Source organism: Protopterus annectens, chromosome 3.part1 (assembly GCF_019279795.1).
Source record: "Protopterus annectens isolate FY-2018-M chromosome 3.part1, PAN1.0, whole genome shotgun sequence".
Taxonomy (NCBI): domain Eukaryota; kingdom Metazoa; phylum Chordata; order Ceratodontiformes; family Protopteridae; genus Protopterus; species Protopterus annectens.
In genome coordinates this window covers 1,649,536,021-1,649,556,549 of record NC_056732.1, presented here as the reverse complement: position 1 = coordinate 1,649,556,549, position 20,529 = coordinate 1,649,536,021, and the positions used below count along the sequence as shown (strand labels likewise).

Sequence of the window (20,529 nt, the reverse complement as noted above, 5' to 3'; positions counted from 1 at the left end):
AGGCTGTTATTCCAATAGGTTTAGAAATTCGCAGGCAAAACCTGCACTGAGTCTACACGACTGCTTTATAGCTTGCTGAATAGTTCCTCCATCTTGAATTGGTTAAACAGCATACAATTCAGCTACTTATGCTCTAATTAGCATGTCACAATATTTACTGTGTTTGTGCAGCAATACACGGAGAATACAGCCACTTACTGAATACAAAATGGCACACTGTGTAGGCTTTATCGAATTGAGCCCATTGCTTTACTTTGTTTTTCTAGTACAGTAACTAAGTCATCAGTATATAGCCATCGAATATAAATGATATTCTCTGTAATTTTGGAACCCTGCATTAAGAAAAGACAGATGAACTGTTGCCACCACTTTGGGCATGAAAAGCATTAGTTTTGAGTGAAATGTTTTCATTATGGAAAAACCAAGTAAGGCAATTTACATGTGAGGGCATGCATCTAAAACTACCCTGCTAGGTGATTTTTCCGTGACGGCTAGTAACTGAAATTATCCTGCCAAAAGTAAGAACTGCAAGAAAATGTGCTCTCCAGTAGAGGTATTCTTAGGTTTGCAGACTCCGTGGGTTCAAAAGAAGGAAAAGACAGTTTCTTTAGCACAAAACTTTAAATCCCAAGAGGGGGAAATATGCATTTTTGTAGGTATTAAATGCAGAACTCCTTTGAGAAAGGCTTTTACATATAAATGTGCAGCAAGACATAGAAACGTTGGTAAATAAACAAGCATCACAAATACATAAAAGAATATAATAAACTGCCATGAGTCCAGAGATTCATAAGGTGCCATGTATGCAGCCTTGCACAAGGTACCAGGAGAATGCAAGAAGACACATCCTAGAGATCTCATTAGTGTCTTGCTGTGATCTTGTGCTCCTGGGCAAAATTTATTAAAATTGAATCTCCATTTATCTTCAGTACAGAAAAGACTCATCAGATCTGAATCTGTGGCTGCTCCTAGAAAAATGACTGGTGTTGAGAGAGTCAAGAGAAGATTTTTTTATTTACTGTTATTAGAAGATTTTTTATTTACTGTTATTATCAGAGACTGAAATAAAAAATATATATATTGCTCTATGCAGTGAGACAATTCCCTTGTCTTTGCCATTATGAAGTAATTTTCTACACACAGGAAAATTGCAATTTTTTTCCTGATGTGTGCAAACACTGTAGCTATACATGGGTCTATATTAGAAGAACAAAACGACAAATGAGCGAATGCTCTTTCGTCGAAACGTAAAACCCAAAGTCTGAAAACAGCTAAGTTACAGAACAGCATTTTTTCCCAGGGAAAAAAATCATTGTTCCAAAAAAAAAAGTGTGTGGGGGGGCCCTCACACCCCTACTTAAATATACCAACTTCGCTGTTCCGTAACTTCGCTGTTTTCAGAGTTCGGGTTTTATGTGTCGACGAAAGAGTGTTCGCTCTTTTGTCGCTTTGCTCTTCTAATATAGACCCGCTATACATTTGGTAAATATTCTGGACATTGTGAATAACCCAAATGGCACTGCTGAAAACTGAAAATAGTGCTGTTCCATCGGCATAAGTTCATTGACACATGTTCAAGGGTAATTCAGATGTCATGCAGCACTTCAATACAGATCCAGTCTGAAACTGTAAGAGCAAGATGAAATACTTCCAGTCCCTTTAAAAGTGGAAATATTTGCATCAGTACAGTTGCTCTCTGCAATACAGGCATAGCTGTAAGAACAGTGAAGTCATGGCTAAAACATTTTAAAAAATGGATGCAGAGCTATTCATATGCACCATGACACATATGCAAAACTTATACGACTCTAGTCTCTGAAAAGGTAATCAATTACTAAATGTGGATGGCTACTTGCATCACACTGAAAAATCAAGTGATATCAGGATGTATTGGTGTTGTATTTGAAAGGAAAAAAACATAAATGTCAGGATAGATGCATAACTGTGCCAAAAATAGAAGGTGCAAAATTAGAAAAAAATGCAGGACATTTCCACAGCTCTGATCCAAAAGAGGTACATGTTTGCCAAGCGCAAGATACAATTAAAAGGCGTGCTGAAGCATCTACTGAAGATATGTGTAGGATAGTTGATTTGGGACTCCTGAGGCAGTATAGCAACTGCTTCATGTACACTGACAACCCTCTACTAATAACTCCCTCTAATACAGAGTGCTAGAGATGTACCTACAAAAGGCAGAACCCAAGCATGTGCCAAACTAGTGAGTAATGGTATCATACACACTGATCCCACAAAGATAGCAAACCTGCTACAGGACAGATTTCGCAAAAGTTTTACTCCCGTATACCCTCCAATCTTATCAAAAACCTTGGCCTCCAACTCCCCCCCCACCCCTCACCTACATATCTGAAGAGCATGTCATTAAAGCCTTGTCTAAGGCAAAAAAACACAGCCTCCAACATGGGACCAGATGGCATCCCAGGCTGTCTTCTAAACAAACTAAAATATGAACTAGCATCACCATTAAGTACCCTCTTCAATCACTGCCTCACCACTGAATTTGTTCTTGCAGAATGGAGAACAGCAACAGTTATTCCCTTCCACAAAGGTTTGCTTAGCAACAGACACAGGGAATTACAGACCCATAAGTCTGACCAGCCTCATCTGTAAAGCCATGGAATGTACCATCATGCACCTCATAAATGAAGACATAGTCAACTTCCAAACCCTGGATCCGACCCAATTCGGGTTTTTAAGGGCAGATCCTGCCTATTAAACCTGGTGAATGTCTTCAAAAATGTGACCAGGGCCACTCTCAAGGGCAAATCTGTGCACAGAGCATACCTCGACTTGGCACACAATCCCATACTCGGGAATTACCGATAAACTTAGCAAACTGAATGTAAACCCATTTGGTGTAAGATGGGTTGCCAGCTGGCTCACAAACCCGTCATACACTATCAAAGTGGATGACTCCACAGCAACCAGCAGACCTGTCTCCAGCGAGTTGCCAGAAGGGTCAGTGCTGGGCTCCCTACTGTTTGGTAAATACATCTCAGAAGTTCATGCCAAAACTAAGGGGCTGTGGCTGACCAAGTCTGCAGATGACTGCAAACTGGGTGTAATTACTGAATCCCCAAATGATGTCAGTATACTTCAGGAGGGTCTTATGCAGACCAACAAATGGTGTCTTAATCACAGTCTCAAACCGAATGCAAATAAATGTATCCTCATTCCCTTCTGTAAAAACAATGTCCCTTCACACTATCAAATTAACAGCAATACCCTATGTATGTATGAAGTGGTAAGGGATCTGGATCACAAGTAGACTGCAACCTTAACTTTGACCACTATTTGTCTACTGTAGTAAGGAAGGCTTTCTACATAGCACACTTGATTAGCAAAGGCATGGCCTCTAGAGCAAATTCGGTTATAACCCTTCTACACTCATCACTAATCAGGCTTATAATTGAGTATAACACACCTTTTGGCATACACTGTACAAAGCACCTGCAGCAAATGGAGAGACCTCAGAGGTTTCTGATTAAGAAGATCAAGGGACTCCAGCACATGCCTTACACAGACCGATTAAAGTCCTTGTCACTAAAGTCAGTATTGTATAGACTTCTTAGGGGAGACTTATGCCTGGATTACAGAGCAATCTCTGACCCAAACCTAACGAATTTGCTGGACATCCGTAAATCAAACAGGATGAGAGCCATCTGTTCCAGGGACCTAAACATGGCCTGCAACTTAAACATGTTCATGTTTAACTGATTTCAAAAACAGCCTTGAAATCTGATTTTTCTGTATTAAGAACCACCTGGATAAGAGCCTTGACCTCTTCAATCTAAGGGTACAATCTGCATTATCTTCTTTAACAAAAGCTAGTCAATCAATTGTAGAGCACTTTGTACTTGTTATGTTGTTTTTTAAACAAGTAGCATTTGTGATCATTGATGGGTTTCAACTGTTTAAACCTGAAAGGCATTTAACATCCATTTGTCGATAGAAATCTGATACTAAGCAGAAATATGATTCTAAAACTTGCATCCTGCTGGTGAATGACTAAGAAGCAACCTCTTTCCAGTAAAAAGCTCATTATGAGGATTATAACTTTTTTGATACTGAATAGCAGGGGTTACATACACAACTTTACAGGAAGATATCTGCTGGTTAACAAAATGGAAATTCCTGTGTCATAAGCATTAAACAATTTTCTTCTAATATTTTCATTGTAAGATTCGGGGTGACTACATTAGGATGCACCATTTCAACTTGCACAGGTATGGGCAATGTGTGGTGATTGACTTGTAGGTCAACAAGGCTTGTAAATCAAGTATGATGACATCAGAGCCAAAGGTAACCATTAAGTTACCAAAATGATGTTATCATCAAGACATATACCACCGCTTTCATTAAACATTAAGCAGTTTGCTGCACTATAAACCTGATTGCAGTGAAACTCAGAAAATGCTTGCTGATTCAGCTATCAGCCCCTCAACAGATGGGTGGCTAAGGATCTTCCTGGCTATGTCTGGCCTTTAGGGAGTGTTATTGGGGAATACTACTAGGCTACTTTATTACACAGGGTATGTGAGGTACATGATATTAAGTGTTCAGCCTACAGAGAACTGAATCATGCCTATTATCATGTTTAACTTTTTTCTCCCTCCTACAGGATCTTACAAAATGTCTCCACTACAGGCACCCAAATCAGCTTATTCATTCTGTGTGGATGGGGATATGTATTTACAGGCCAGGTGAGAGCCCTACTCTCCATTCATTCCAGCCAAGGAAGTCTTACTAGCCCATCCATTCTACAATGGTGAGACTTGGGTGGTAGGAAATGGGCCAGCTTACTCTCTCCTCAAGTGGAGTACCCTCCTGCTTGGCAGCTTGCCAAGCTCCAAAACTGCTGCCCTCTAAAAAGACCTCATCTCATAGGTGTGACTACATTATGGCAACCTAGGCTCATACTCCACAAGTAAAACACTTAATGCTCCTGGCTAAGTGTCACCCAAGTGGTGGGCTTGTGGACCTCCCTCCTACCAAGAATGGGCAAGCCAGCAGTAGCCATTCACTCCTATCCTTTCCTGGTAGCTCCTACAAGCATCAAAGCTGACACTCACACTTGTGTCACAAGCATCTTAGTCTGGGCTTTATCCTTCTCCTCCAAGAAGATGCTTAATGATGGGTTAACAATTATGAAAGCAGGGTCAGTCATTTTCATCCACAGACAACCCCTATACACAGCAATTATAGCCAAAGTATTGACTGGGGACACCACAATTGTCATACTGTGGTAAAAAATAATAATGGCCACAATAATACATTTCAAGTTTGTTTCACACACAGCAGCCTCGGTAAAGTATTCCAACTTATTTCACACAAATGCACACTAGTCCTACAATGCCAAATTAATGGCAACGTAAGTGAATAAGTTACATTCATCCACAGACAGACCCATACATCTACCTAGACGTTATAGCCACTCTGACTATGTAAACCCCAGATATCTGGATTTTGATACAACTAATTGCTGAAGTAATGTACTTCAACTTGTTTCACACAAACAGCAGCCACAGTAAAGTATTCCAACTCAGCTCACATAAATCACACTAGTCCTACAAATCCCGAATAATATGCAATCAAAAACAGTCATCTCCATTCCACTGGCAGCCCCTGTACACAGCAATTAAAGCTATTTTGTTGTCTGTATACTTCTTAGATGTCTAACTGCAATAAAAAAATATATATCGACAATAATGTATTTCAACTATTTCACAAAAATACACAGTTTTCACCAGCCACTGCAAAGTACTCCTACATTAGCTCTGTAAAGCTGCCCACATCTGTTTGCCTGTCAGGATTAAAAAAGAAAACAAAAAACACCTCATACTACTGCTAGCTTATTTATCATTAAATATTTGTAAGCCTTCTGCTGCTTGTTGTCCCATAAATCAAGCAGACTGTAAGATGGCAAGGAGCAGAAAGCCCACAAACTGACAGATAAGGTGTACAGCAACTCAACCATAAGCCACTGCAGCTGTGGCTGGTTTGACTAGGGTTGTAATAAATCATTTATTCATTTCTGTAAATAAAAACACTGCTGTTGCATTTCTTTACTTTAAATAAATGAAGTGTTGGAAAAGTTTTCTTAACTGAATGGCAACCTAGGTGGGCATCTAGTTCCAATGTTGGCAAGACTGACCATGAATTACAGCTCTGCAGCACTGACAGATGGAGTCCTGACAGCGATCTAGATGACCCAAGTTGTTGTACTGGCTCCAAAGCTGAAGTAGATGGACAGGAGTGGGGAGGGGTCAGAGTAAACAATATACAGCCTGCCATCCAGGGGGTAGGGTGGTGGTCTGCTTTGCTGTGCTGCTGAATCATGCTTGGATTTGGAGAAAATCATGCAAGGCTTGGATCAGGAGCATGAACTTGGTTGCAGACAAGCTGCTTTAGCAGTATTAGTCTGAGGAGGTATAGCTTCCTGGGCTGGGCATTTTTGGAAGCATGCCCATCATCTTACTAGAATGCGGGACTCTACAAGGCTATTCGCATAAGTATGTACATCAGGGGTGGGGAGATACGGCCGCTGTGGCGTAAGGGCTACAGAGAAAAATCTTGAGAGCTATCTAAAAGATTGCCCCACTCAGCTGTCTTTCAACACCAGTGAAGGGGGAGCAAACTGGTCAACCAATTAAGAGAATGATGGTCAGTTACCAGTGGAGGAGAAAGACAAAGATTAAATACAAAGTCACATGAGAGGAGGAAAGAAAGAGAATGAATTTGCCTGATAAAAATTCTCCTTCATAACAATGTCAGTGGAAGGAGTTCTTTTTCTTCTCCTCTGCTCTTGAACCTTTGCAGGTGAATTCAAACTGCATGTTTCTCGTGTTCTGTTCACAGAGTGTCAGTCTATCAAAGGTGCCATCTTAGGACCCTACTTTAACATTGTTCATTGTACAATACTAAAATATTTTCTGAGAAAGGTTTGACAGTCAAAAGAGGACTGTGTTACTTCAGATGTGAAATTAGATGGACAAGTGGCTGGCTTAGGCTGAAAAAGAATTGCTAAAGCAATATATTTTTTCCAGTACTGAAACCTCTAGACTAGGAGTGGCCTCAAAGTACAGTAGCAGAGATGGTAGCTGCTAAGTCATCTTCTGGCAGGTCTAAAGTTAGTGAAGAGAACCTTGGTACTTTAGAAAATGAACATCCTCCAGTATTTGAGATTCTTGACTGAGAACATAACCTCCATAGAAAGTTTGAAAGACTTTTGCTTTTTCAAATATCTGAAAGCCTTGATGATTCACCTCTTGCAGGCTTAACCGTTTTGTCCTTTTTGGCTTACTTATTGTCTAACTCCATATCATCCATTTTTAAAAGAAGTTAAATAATAAAGATAGTCAAACACAGAAATTTGTGATTTACAAAATGGCAGTTAATCACACATTTGTATTGACAATGTTATTTTATTTATTTATTTATTTGCATTTGTTTACCCAGAAGGTCCACTGGCCAAGATTAGCCCACTTTCAGTGGAGGCCTGGGGAGAAAAGCGCCACAAGAACAGTGATTTACAATGCAACAGTAACAGTAGAATAGCACAAGTCTTTGGAACATTTACTTTCAATAAATGGCTTACAGTGCAACATACGATGCCAAAAGTAACAAACATGGATTTATACACAGGTACTATGTCTTAGTTAACCAAACTAAGTTAGCATGTCAGTAGCTTAGGTTTTAATAACACAGTATGAATATTAATAGCTTATGAGGTCAGAAACTTAAAGCCTGTAACTTCAGTATTTAGTTCATCAGGTATTCCATAATAGAGGGCTGAGGGAAATAGTGAAACAAAAGAATTAAAACAGTAAGTTACATGCTGAAGGTAGTAATAGACAAAGGAGTAGTTAAGGGTGAGATAAGTGGAGGAAGAGGGAGTCAGGTTTTGAGAAGTGTAGTACTGCTGCATGTACATTGCCATAAGGAGGAAAGATGTTGCTTCAGGGCTATTTTTTAGATAATTGGATTGCTAGTGGTCCTGATTGATAGTGGAAGAGTGGTCCACAGTTTGGTAGTAGTAAAGGAGTAAAGCATCTGGCCAGCTGATAAGTTTGTTTTTTCCACTTTCAGGAATAGCTAGTTTTCAAATCTGAGATGTCTGTTTGGGTGGTAGTGGGTAAGTCCAGTGGTAAGGGCAGGGCAGTCTGCTGGCTTAAAGCTAATTTTGTGTGCTGTGATTAACTGTAGGTATGAAAGATAAGTGGATGTTCGAGCCAGTCTAGAAGGTGTAGTGAGGAACAGTAGTGAGAAGAGTATTTTGCATTGGTTGCAAACTTAGCAATTTTACTGCAGCATATCTCAAGTTTGGATTTCAATGAGGACTGAATATTGGAAGGAGAAGGGCTGAAGGCTGTTGAAGAAAAACAATAAATAGAAAATGAGTGCCAGACACTACACCTGAGATTACCCCAATGCTAACTTGAGAAGAACTGAAGAAAGTACCTTACAATGCTGACTATATTGTGAGTGCCAAGCAAACCTATAAAGGTTATAAGGTTTATTGGCATGGGACCAGCTGTGGACTTGATATTGAATACTGTACAGCTGATCAAAATCTAACAGGAACAAAAATACAAATAAAGTAGGATATAACCAAATGTTATGACTTACTGTTGCAGTGACTGTTGAATAGCCATCAGTGAGTATTAAATACTGGTACAGTTTAATCCAGCTCTATGCCACAGATGGGGAAATGACTGACTACAAGCTGCTGGACAAGCCTGGCGAGGGAGAGTAGGAGTCCATGGCTGATGCCAGCTTGTCCATCCTAGCAGGAGGAGGAAGGTAGTCTGGTCTGCTACACTGCAGACACATGTAAGAGTGTGAGAAGCATGGCACACAGTAGGTATGGTCTGGGGTGACAGTCTTACTACATAACAATCACCTGCACAGGCCACGGCACTTCCCATGTGCGACCTCTGGAGATGTGACATCAGAAGTAAAACGGAGGGGTGAGGGTACAAAAAAACAAACAAACCATCCTCATCGTGGATAATGGCACCACTCTCAGTACTTACTGATAACCTCTAAGCACAAATGAGTTCTCACCCCATGTGGGAAATAAATGGGATTATCAACTTCCACCCCATACAGGAACAACTAGGTCAATGGGGGCGGCTAAAAAGGAGGCCAGACTGTCATGTGAGGTGGACTATCCCCCCAAAAAAAATTGGAACAAAGTTTATATAGTAAGTTCTTAGTCAACTCTGGAAAAGATGCTCTCTAAAGGTTTCTTGAATATGATTCCCAATAGAAGCATGCACATAATCATGCAATGGAACCACAATTTTTAATAACTAAGACTGAAGTAACATGCTCAGCTAGCTTTCTTGAGCCCTATATCAAATACCACTGGTATCTTGTATCACTATTAAATGCAGACAATGGGACCTCTATCTCTTCCACTCTCCAAGTTTCTCTACCCTTTCACTTTTCCTTTTGTTTTACTTTTTTGATTAATAAAAAATGCCATATTAAAAAAAAGTTTGACTCAAAGGCATTACCACAGATATCTGGTTGAAGAATCTGATCCATCTGATTGGGAAAGAGAGAATGACTAATTTATTCTTCTCTAAAATGTTAACAGTTTTCATAAAAGATCAGTCTTACCTTTGAAGGTCTCACAATGTATTTTAAGAAAAAAAAAAAAAAAGAAACATTACCTTTGAAGGTTTCTGCAATATGTTTTAATGAAAGAAATAAAAAGAAAAGGAAAAGCATTCAAAGTGTCCAGCAAGTGCAGCAAAGCAGGTTGAAAAAAGAAAGCAAGAAGCTTGAAGACTGCAAGGTACCTGAAGTGAATCCTGGTTTTCAGAGCGACTGACAGGAGTATAGTCATGAAGCGAAGAGCTGTGCAGAATACTCATAGAAGCAGAACTCACCATTGAGGTATCTTGTCTCCTGCTGCTACTGCCACCCTCTTGAGTATCTGTTTAATTACAAACAACAGTTAGATGACTACAGAATGACAGATTAGTACACTTCTGCTTAGAAAACTAAACTGGCAGTATTCACATTAAGTGTTACTTCTACACAGTGAACCTATGGTTACAAATGACTGCTGATGTGCATACTAAAAAGAAAGACAAACATGACAGCACTTAAAAATGTTCTGCAATTACCAGCATGATGAAGTACCGTGTGTCCTGACATTAAGTGTTAGGCAGTCAGTCTAGAGACCATATTCAAAAGTTTCCTCCAGCATCAAGGAAGGCAACAAAAAGATGTACCAGGGGAGAAGAGAAGTCTGTCCACCCAATTATTTAGGTTTACCTTGAAAGTATGGAAAGATTTCTACTCTGTTCAACATGTTCTGGAAGTTTGTTCTAGAGGTTGGGAATACAGTGAGATACAACTATCAGGCCATTTATCAGTTGATGATTTAATTTCTTTCAGTGGGTATTTATTTGATAAACCGTTTGTTCAAAGAAGGAACAGGAGATCAAGCTTTAAGTCTAATCTACTTATAAAATATTTCTTACAACATATTCAGCATTTCTTGTTTAAAAAAAACATTGTACAGCTCATGACTGACAAAGATAAGGATAAGGAATTCACACTGTTTAACAGGGGGCATTATTCACCGAAACTAGGGGAACCGAATGACTGATGATGGAGGCTGTAGTTAAGCTCTAGTTGAAAGCATCCACACTGAGATAAGCTAATTAGACATATTTTAGAGGCTCTAATACTTCACTGGGGAGCACTCATGAAAAGGCAATAGACAAACTAGTAACAGATGACAGAGTTAATAGCCTTTTTGGTTCGCCTCACAGCAAGAAGCTCTCCGGTTTGATTCTCAGCTGTAGCGCCTTCTGTGCGGAGTCTGCATGTCCTCCCCGTGGTCGAGTGAACCTTAAAAGACATACAGGTAGATGTATGTGTGAGTGGGTGTGCCTTCTTTGAAGGTTGGGCGCCAGGCTGGCAACTCAACACCGTAAAAATTCACTGCCAATCATAAGCGGACCGGTGATCCACTGTGGCAACCCTTAACCGGGAAAAGCCAAAAGACATTACTTACTACTAGACTTTGGTGTGTGCCACAACCAAATAGTTTTCATGTGAATAACTCACACATCTATAGCTTGGATACAGTGTCTCAATGCAGGTCAGTTAACACAGCATACTCCTCATAGCTATGGTACTAAACAGTGACAGAGGAAATAAACATAATATGAACTGACATTTGCTGACAAATGCGAAGTTATACAGTATCTTCAGACATGATACCATATACTTTGCTTTGCTGGTTCAAAAGCATGGAGGAAGAACAAGTCTGATACTACGTGCTATGATTTGGTATTTTTGGTTGACTCAAGAGTATCAGTCATGCACTTAAGTATGTCTGTCAGTCAGATCCTCCATTACTGATATTGCTGCAAAACACAGCCAACCATCTAACAGCATTTTTTTTTTGCATTTAAACAATCTATTCTTATTATCTACACCATGTGTATTATGACTAACAAAGTGTTAACTGAACCTGTTTAGGACTGTCAAAAAAAACAAGGAAAAACAGAGAAAATTGGGAGTAGAGTAGTTACTACTGCTATCTCACAGCACTTAGTGCTCCATTTCTTTTCTTGACTGGGTGCCCTCTCTCTGTATTGTGCCCATCTTTCCGATGTTCACATGGACCTTTTGACAGGTGCTCCAATTTCCTCCCATATTGCAAAGGCATGCTGAAAGGGAAATGACGATCCTATCTAAATCACATGTACTATGTGTATTAGGTGGCTTGGCATCCTTTTCAAGTTAAGTTTCTATACCTTAGGTCCAGTGAATGCTGAGAAAGGCTCCAGCTTCCTACTTCCTTGCATTGGAGTAAGTAACTAGAGAATGAATGAATGTTCAAAAAAAACTGGACACAGCTCATTCAGCATTTTGATAAGATATAGCTTTATACACTCATCATAAATACGACAGTGCTCAACTATTTTTTCACTTCTACTATAAGAGGCTGGTCAATTTCTGCCATTTTTCCAGCTTTGGTAATTACAGACACCAGCTAATGATTCTGACTTCATTTCTAGTTAGGGCTATTTGTGAATGAAACAGAGCACAGTGCTACATTAATGTCCTCTTATCAGAAGCGTAGCAGGGGTGGGGCGAAAGAGGAAGCCAGCCAGGGTGTAAGGTGTCAGGGGTCATGATCAGGAAGTTGCTCTATGTTCTTTTCTGTACTGGCATTTCAGAATGCCAGTACAAAAATGTAATTTGGTGCTTCATGTGTCGTAAACTACAGCAAGTGCTTTTCTACAGTTGGAGTAGCGTGGATATTTGTAGCATTGTCCATATTCAGGCTTGCGTTTGGGCCTAGAGTTTGTGGAGGCTGTGTGTCTGAGCACATGTTCAGGGACATCTTGATTTAGCCAAAGCCATCAGGCATTTCAGTGAGAGAGGACTGTTTAAGGTCATTGGCTGACTGAGGTCACCTGGACTACAGCTTAGTGTAAGCACTTCATTGGTTCTTTTGAGCTTTTTTTTTTTAAAGTTGTCTCCGGTTTCAATTTTCTGTTACCTAAGAAGTTAAGTTTGTGAGTGTTTCTGCCATTTCACACTGAGCTAATCGAAGGAAGGACACTGAGCAAACTCGGATCTATAATATATAACATTAAGTATTCTGTTTTTTTGCTTATTTTTTCGGGTTATTCATAGCACTTTGTCTACTGTATACTTTTCTAGCTAGTTTCACTGTGTGTGAGGTATTAACTGGAAATTGTCCACTTTTATTAAGCATCTGTTTGGGTTGTTTGATTCTGATAACTTGTTTGCCATTAAAAGCTTTCTCTAGAGGCTCCTTTACCTGTTTAAAACTTTCATTTAAAGGCTCACTGCTGCTTTTCTGCTGTGAGAAACATTTCTGCAGTTTGTTTCTAAGTAGCGTGAATATTTGTAGGATTGTCCATATTCAGGCTTGTGTTTGGGCCTAGTGTTTGTGGAGGCTGTGTGTGTGAGCACATGTTCAGGGACATCTTGGTTTAGCCAAAGCCATCAGGCATTTCAGTGAAAGAGGATTGTTTAAGGTCATTGGATGACTGAGATCACCTGGACTACAGCTTAGAGTAAGCACCTCACTGGTTCTTTTGAGCTTTTTTTTTAAGTTGTCTCAGGTTTCAACTTTCTGTTACCTAAGAAGTTAAGTTTGTGAGTGTTTCTGCCATTTCACAATGAGCTAACTGAAGGAAGGACACTGAGCAAACTCGGATCTATACTATATAACATTAAGTATCCTAATTTTTGTTTATTTAAGTTATTTATAGCACTTTGTCTACTGTATACTTTTCTAGCTAGTTTCACTGTGTGTGTCCACTTTTATTAAGCATCTATTTGGGTTGTTTGATTATGATAACTTGTTTGCAGTTAAAAGCTTTCTCTAGAGGCTCCTTTATCTGTTTAAAACTTTCATTTAAAGGCTCACTGCTGCTCTTCTGCTGTGAGAAGCATTTCTGCAGTTTGTTTCCCACCCACCGTCTCTATTTGTATACTGTTCTTATTAGTTGATGGTTTTGCAGTTGCCCACCCCTACTGTAAATTTGATCTGGGACACTCCTCCCATTCTAGTGTTATTACCTCATGCTACCTAATACAGGGAGAACATTTGAAAAGGCCATTCCACTTAGTTTCTGCTCCTCCTTTCTCTTTCCACTTACAAAAATGTCTAAGCTTGTTTCCTGCCTTTCCTGTGGGTAGTCTAGTCTGGATACAAATTTGCTGTGTCCAAGACTATTTGGGGGCTTCTGAGCCCCAAGCCTTTCTGTGTTGGAGGGAAGCCTTCTAGCTTAATTTTGTTTCTTAAAACTAGCCAGTTTTTTTAGTTTCAGCACTCAAGTCTGTTTCTTTGAGCTCAGCACTTGTTCAGAACTCGTTGAAAGCACTAAATAAGCTGCAAATTACTACAGCACACAACTTTCCACACTTGTCTAGAGGAACACAGTTTCTAGTACTTAACAAGTAAGCACCTATCCAGGCATGTCTAAGGGTCAGCTCCCGGTGTTTTTTCCTGTCTACGTGATGAATCTGGGCATCTTGGGGCAATGCAGCAATTGTCTCATGTACACAGACAACCCTCTCCTCCTACCACTCAACACTACAACCTGTGAGAGATGCACTTATATAGCCAAACTGGAAGCAAAGCTCTCTTCCCCCAAGATTAGACAGTCAAGAAGAGAAGGTAAACACTTGCACCACACCACACTCAGCACACAGTCCCTCAAAACCTACACCACCAAAATACACACACACATAGAAACACAAAACACACACCTACATTCGCGGAGGCTCTCAGTAAAAACCTGCTCAAGCAACAGGGACCTCCAAAGCAGAAACACAAGCAATCTCCACCCCCCCAACACAACCGAAATGACACACAGCCCACAAACTCAGTGTGCCACTCAACCACAGCCCATAAGGCATAACAACGTACCCAACACTCTAGTCATGGGTGACTCTATAGCCAGGCACACTGATGTTCCACTCACCAGACTAAACAAGGAGAAAGTTACTGTCAGCTGCCTGTCAGGTGCCAGGATTCGCCACATAACACATGCACTCAGGTCACTCCACAACAAGTACAAATATGTCCATGTTGGTGTGAATGACCTGAGACATACCTCCCTGGACTACAAGAAAAGGGACATGGAGGAGCTGTCCAATCTTGTAGCCCAGGACCTTATGACTCTAGCCCTGAGTAGCATCCTGCCATCACCCAGAATGATACCACAGTACAAGGACAAAATGACTTCAACAATTGGCTAAGCTTCTGGTGTCATTCTAAGGGGATCATTCTAAGAGTACCCCTGCATTACCAGGCTATAATTCATACCACACCTTTCGGCCACCTAACCTGGACCGAAACACTAAAGGCGGAGGTGTGTCTATATTCATTAAGGATATCTACACCTCCAGACTAGTTGCTCAGCATAATGCATCTGAGATTATCCAAGTGCAACTAACTCTGGGTAAGACCGCAATCCAAATTGTAGCTTGCTACAGATCCCCCACCATGTCCCAGGATTCCCACTCCTCATTTCTTGATACACTGAAAAATATTAGGGTACAACCTAACATCCTAATAATGGGCAATTTCAACTACCCTACCATTAACTGGGAAAACTACTCATGTACCAACTCTTGTGCTCAACGTTTTCTGGAATTCATAAATTCCAATGCCTTGGATCAACTTATCCACACGCCCACCAGGGGCTGCAATATCCTAGACCTAGTTATTACCAACATGGGCAACCGGTGCTCCACACCAGAGGTCAATTCCTCATTGGTCAGATCCGACCACAAGCTAATCACCCTAGACATCCATATCCCTCCCCCACCCCCCATTAAGGAAACCACCGCAAAAAATTTCTCCAAAGCTAACTTCACGCTTAAGACAGAAGTGGCAAACTTCACGACACCCATGCTGATGGACAATAGAGGTATGACTGCTGAATCCTACACAAATGCACTTTATAAGCACTTACACAAGTGCATGGATCGTGCAATCCCTAACAGAACCAAGATGCTATCCTCCAAAAAAAAGGAAGCCTATCTGGTGGTCCCCTGTCATAAACAAACTCTACAACAGATGAAAGAAACTGTTGCAAAAAAGAGTAAAATTCCATGATTGGAGTAACTCCCTGGTCAGCCTCAGTAAGAAGCTGAGATCCCTCATAAAATCCTCCAAAGCTAGTTATGAAAACAAAATCACCACTGACTCTAAAGACAACCACAAAGCATTCTATGGCTATGTCAATAATCTCAATGGCGACACTCAAATCTGCTCTGAGTTACAGCACAATGGCAATAAATATACAGAAACAACTGATATTGCCAACATCCTGACAGATAGTTTCAGTGCAAACTTTACCCCCCTCTCACCCCCTAAAGAGCCCATCTCTATACCGGAAGAACGCAAAGTTCCTGTAATCACGGCTGCACAGGTAAAAAAAAACACTCTCCAAAGCCAAGAACACAGCATCCATGGGACCTGACAACATCCCAGGCTGTGTTCTACATGAACTACAGAATGAACTAGTACCATGCTCAATCATAGCCTCACCTCAGGCTATGTGCCCACTGAATGGTGCACAGCGACGGTTACCCCACTCCACAAAGGGGGAGCCAACACTGACCCCGGAAACTACTGCCTCATTAGCCTGATGAGCCTGGTCTGCAAGGCTATGTAACGTATCATCATGGAACTTATAAACAATGACATTGGTAATCTTCTAACTCAGGACCCCACCCAGTTCGGGTTTGTAAAAGGCAGATCATGTATCCTAAACCTGACAGACTTCTTTGAAGCAGTCACCAATGCCGTAGATGAGGGTAAGGTGGTTCACACAGCCTATCTAGATCTCGCCAAGGCTTTCAACACCATCTCCCACTCTGGAATTATAGATAAACTCACTAAACTAGGCATAAATCCCTATGTCACAAGATGGGTTGCCAACTGGCTCACTGACAGAAGCCACACTGTGAAAGTAGCAGACTCCAAATCCAGCTTCAGACCAGTGACAAGTGGATTACCACAGGGTTCAGTTTTGGGTCCTCTCCTGTTTGGTATCTACTTCTCTGAAGTACAGGCTAACACAGAAGGTCTTTGGCTAACAAAGTTTGCAGATGACTGCAAACTAGAAGCCATAATCAAAACTCCAAAAGATGTGGGCATCCTACAAAAGGGCCTCGCTGAGACAGATGCCTGGTGTAAAAGCCATGGCCTCAAGCTCAATGTCAAAAAGTGCATTGTCATCCCTTTTGGTAAAAACTCTGTATCCATGAACTACCACATAGGTGGTAGTCTACTTAATACCGAATGTGTGATGAGACCTTGGGACACAGGTGGACAGTAGTCTCTCCTTTGATAATCACATCACCACAGTAGTCAGGAAATCCTTCTATTTGGCACACCTCATCACAAAAGGTTTCTCATCCAGGAAAAAAGAGGTCATTGTTCCCCTCTACTCATCACTCATTAGACCCATAATAGAGTACAATGCCCCTTTTGGTATGTACCTCACAAGACATCACCAACTGGAAAGGCCGCAGAAAAACCTCACAGATGCCCTATGCAGACCATCTAAAAAAACTGCAGCTTTACTCTGTCGCATATCGCCTACTCAGAGGCAATCTCTGCCTGACACACAAAGCTATGTCAAACCCAGAGCTTTTGGACATGCTCCATTTAAAGAAATCCCAATCCCTATGAGCTACATGCTCAAGGGACCTAAACCTTGTCACCACAATAAACAGAACATGCTGGAGGGATAGATTCCTGTCCCACAGACTTCCCATACTCTGGAACAAACTACCTATCTATATCAAACAAAGCTCCTCATTAGCACTCTTCAAGAAAAATCTTGATGATTGGATGGGAGATAGGAAACTCACCCCAGGGATCACTTCTGCGGCTCTGCTCGACAGTGGCACAGGAAAATAATTTTCTTGGGTGGCGAAAGCCAAGGTGCCTTTTGGCTAGACGTATATAGGCCCTAGGGCCAATAGCCTAGTACCTACCTATGAACCTATAAAAGTAAAAGTAGTATTTGTCGTCTTCTTTTTGGCTCTTCAGTTGAAAAGTTGAGGGGGTGGAGGAGGGGAATGGATATGGTATAGAGCACCAGACTAGAAGAGTGGACCCTTTTTTTTTTTTTTGGTTTTCAATTTAAGAATTGGTGGGCGGCAGATTGGGGACTGGCTGTGAGTGCTAGATGTGCCAGCTGTGGGTCTACCTCTTATATTCATGTTACACTTCTGAAAAGTGATTCCAACAGTACTGCAGAATGCAACTACCTGAGAAAAGTCTGATGGGTTAAGTGTTGCATGCAATGTCACTAGAAGCAATCTTTGTTCTAAACTGCCCATATTGAGCTTTATTCTATATGTCATGAAAGACAAGAACACATGGCTACCTTTTTCTTTCCATTTTTGTTATCTCTCCCTTGTTTTTCATCTTGTGTATTTTCATATAACTCATTTGTATTTTGCACTTTAAATTACTGATCTCCCATAAGAAAGGGTTGTAGAACTTTATATCTGCAAAATATGCGACAGACATAAGTTGTTTCCTGTCCTCTCAGGCTGCCACTGAAATGTGATCTTGGTTTCAGGAGGTGGCAATTATAAGTCCTCTCTAACTGTTATCTGCAGCCTAACTGATATAGATAGCCTCATAGAGGGAGAGAAGCCATTCCCCCACTGCCAAGTTCTTCACCACCATAGAACTAGAGGTGGTTTGCAGAGATAGGATTTATGGAGTAGACCTAGATAAAAGAAAAGGAAAAATGCTAGGTTATTTTTTTATGATTTGTTAACCAGATTAAACATGTAGGACAAAGTCAATTTTCATAGAGGGTTGGGAGGGAGGGTGATCTTCCAGTTATTACAGAAATGAGAAAACAAAAGTATATATACATATGATACATATACAGACATTTGATAAAAACAATTACATGAAGAAAAATACTGGAAGGGTATTCAGATACAAACATCTCAGCATGCCACATGAAACAGCATGTTGAGCAGCAGCAGTACGCATAGGGGGTATGATTCAGAGAGAAAAGCAGAGCTACTGCACTACAGGAGAAATAGTGTGGTGAGCATCATTTGCAAATGACTACAAAACAGCATGCAAATGAGTCTCAACATGCTAATGAGTGCTATCTCATTAGTAAATGATAAAATCAAATATGGTAGAATGATTCAGAAGTGAATAAAATTAGCACAATGATCCACAGCAATCATATATTCCAAATGTCAGGATTTTCTGGTGTACAGGACCTTCACTTGTGTTATGATGACACTAGCAGCACAAAGCATTAGCAATGCAGCACGTGTTAGTTGCTAACTACAGAGCTAGTGTCCACAACGCTGCATGTCATCTTCTGTGTCCCAGATGGGTCTCCCAGTGGTTAACATACCATCACCTCTACAACCAGGACATTGTCAACTTCTACAGTGAGAAGAGAGACACTGTAGAGGATTTAGTAGACATGCTGTAACTTCATAAGGAATGCCTATATCAGAGGGCACAAAGGTTTGTATAGCATTAATCATAACCACTACAGGGACCTTTCAATGTCTGACAGACTACATATTTGGAATTTTGCAGGAGTTTGCTCTGTGAATCCTGCAACAGTTCCTTAACTTGGGGTCAAGTTCAGTGACACAGAAGGATAAAGCCCTGAGCAAGTCGCAGGTGGCTAGAGTTCAAACAACATCTCTCACCATCTACAGGGGTTAGCAGGGAGGAGGGTAGTGAGCGGTCATTGTTGGCTTACCCATCTTTGTGAGAGGGAGGTGGCTGTAGCTCCCCACATGGATAACAGCTTATGGAGCTTGCGTCAAGCAAGCCCACACAGGTTGCACAGTACGTCAAGGGGAATTCAGTATGTGGAGGCACATTTCCCCTTGGAGGGCTGGTACAGCAGAGCTGCTGCTGCAAGGAGGGGACTGCCAGACGATACTGTAGGTCACCCTGTACAACCAGCAAGCTTGCCTGCTCCCTCTCACCTAAAATGTACTGTAAAGCAGATAAGCCAACTAGGGACTCCTAGGCAGGAATGAAAAGGCCATATGGCTCTTGCCTTGGCTGAGAATTCCCTGCTCCCGCTACCATGGAACAAACTGGTCAAATGAGTGCAGGTAGAGGACTCAGTGAGGCTGGTCCTGGGAATGGATTTAAAAAAAAAATCAGTTCCTTTACTGATTGACGCTACAAGCATATGAAGGAACCAATTTTTTTCTATGCACAGCAGAAGAGAGGACCACCACTTTGTGGACATTCTATTCCTATAACTTGTTTTCCTGAGGTCCTAGAGGCCACTGACTGTCACCAATGGCCCAATTGCTCCACGGCATCCAATATAATCAACCAAAAGGGCTTCCACTTCATCTATTGCCAGGTCGTATGCAATGCACAGGGCATTATACACAATATGTCTGTTCACCATTCAGGCCACTTCATCTGCTGCCAAGTCGTACACAATGCACAGGGTATTATACGCAATATGTGCACCATCCAGCCCACTTCATGTCCTGCCAAGTCGTATGCAATGCCCAGGGTATTATACACAATATGTGCACCATCCAGGTCACTTCATGTTCTGCCAAGTCATATGCAATGCACAGGGTATTATACCCAATATGTGCATCATCCAGGCCACTTCATGTCCTGCTAGGTTGTACACAATGCACAGGGAATTATACACAATATGTGCACCATCCAGGCCACTTCATGTCCTGCCAGGTCGTACACAATGCACAGGGTATTAAACATAATATGTCTGTGTACCATTCAGGCCACTTCATGTCTATGGTCCATCCAGGCAACTTCAATAGCTTGCATATCTGGCACACATGTGACACACCAGTATTTCATGTGGAGTAACTTTCTAGAGGGTCACTTAGCTGGTAGGTTCATAGTTCTTACTATTGTTACAGACAAGAGGACCAATACAGGAGGAGTGTTCTTCTCTGATAAGTTGTGTTTGAACAGAG

General features: G+C 41.1%; 1 protein-coding gene across 1 annotated transcript in view; it reads right to left on the bottom strand.

Annotated features, from left to right (window-relative positions):
* ANKIB1 (ankyrin repeat and IBR domain containing 1) overlaps window positions 1-20,529 on the bottom strand; it is a 2,275,843-nt gene that overhangs the window by 39,340 nt on the left and 2,215,974 nt on the right. The window contains 1 exon segment of the mRNA XM_044067672.1: window positions 9,828-9,964. Coding sequence (XP_043923607.1) covers window positions 9,828-9,964 — 137 coding nt within the window.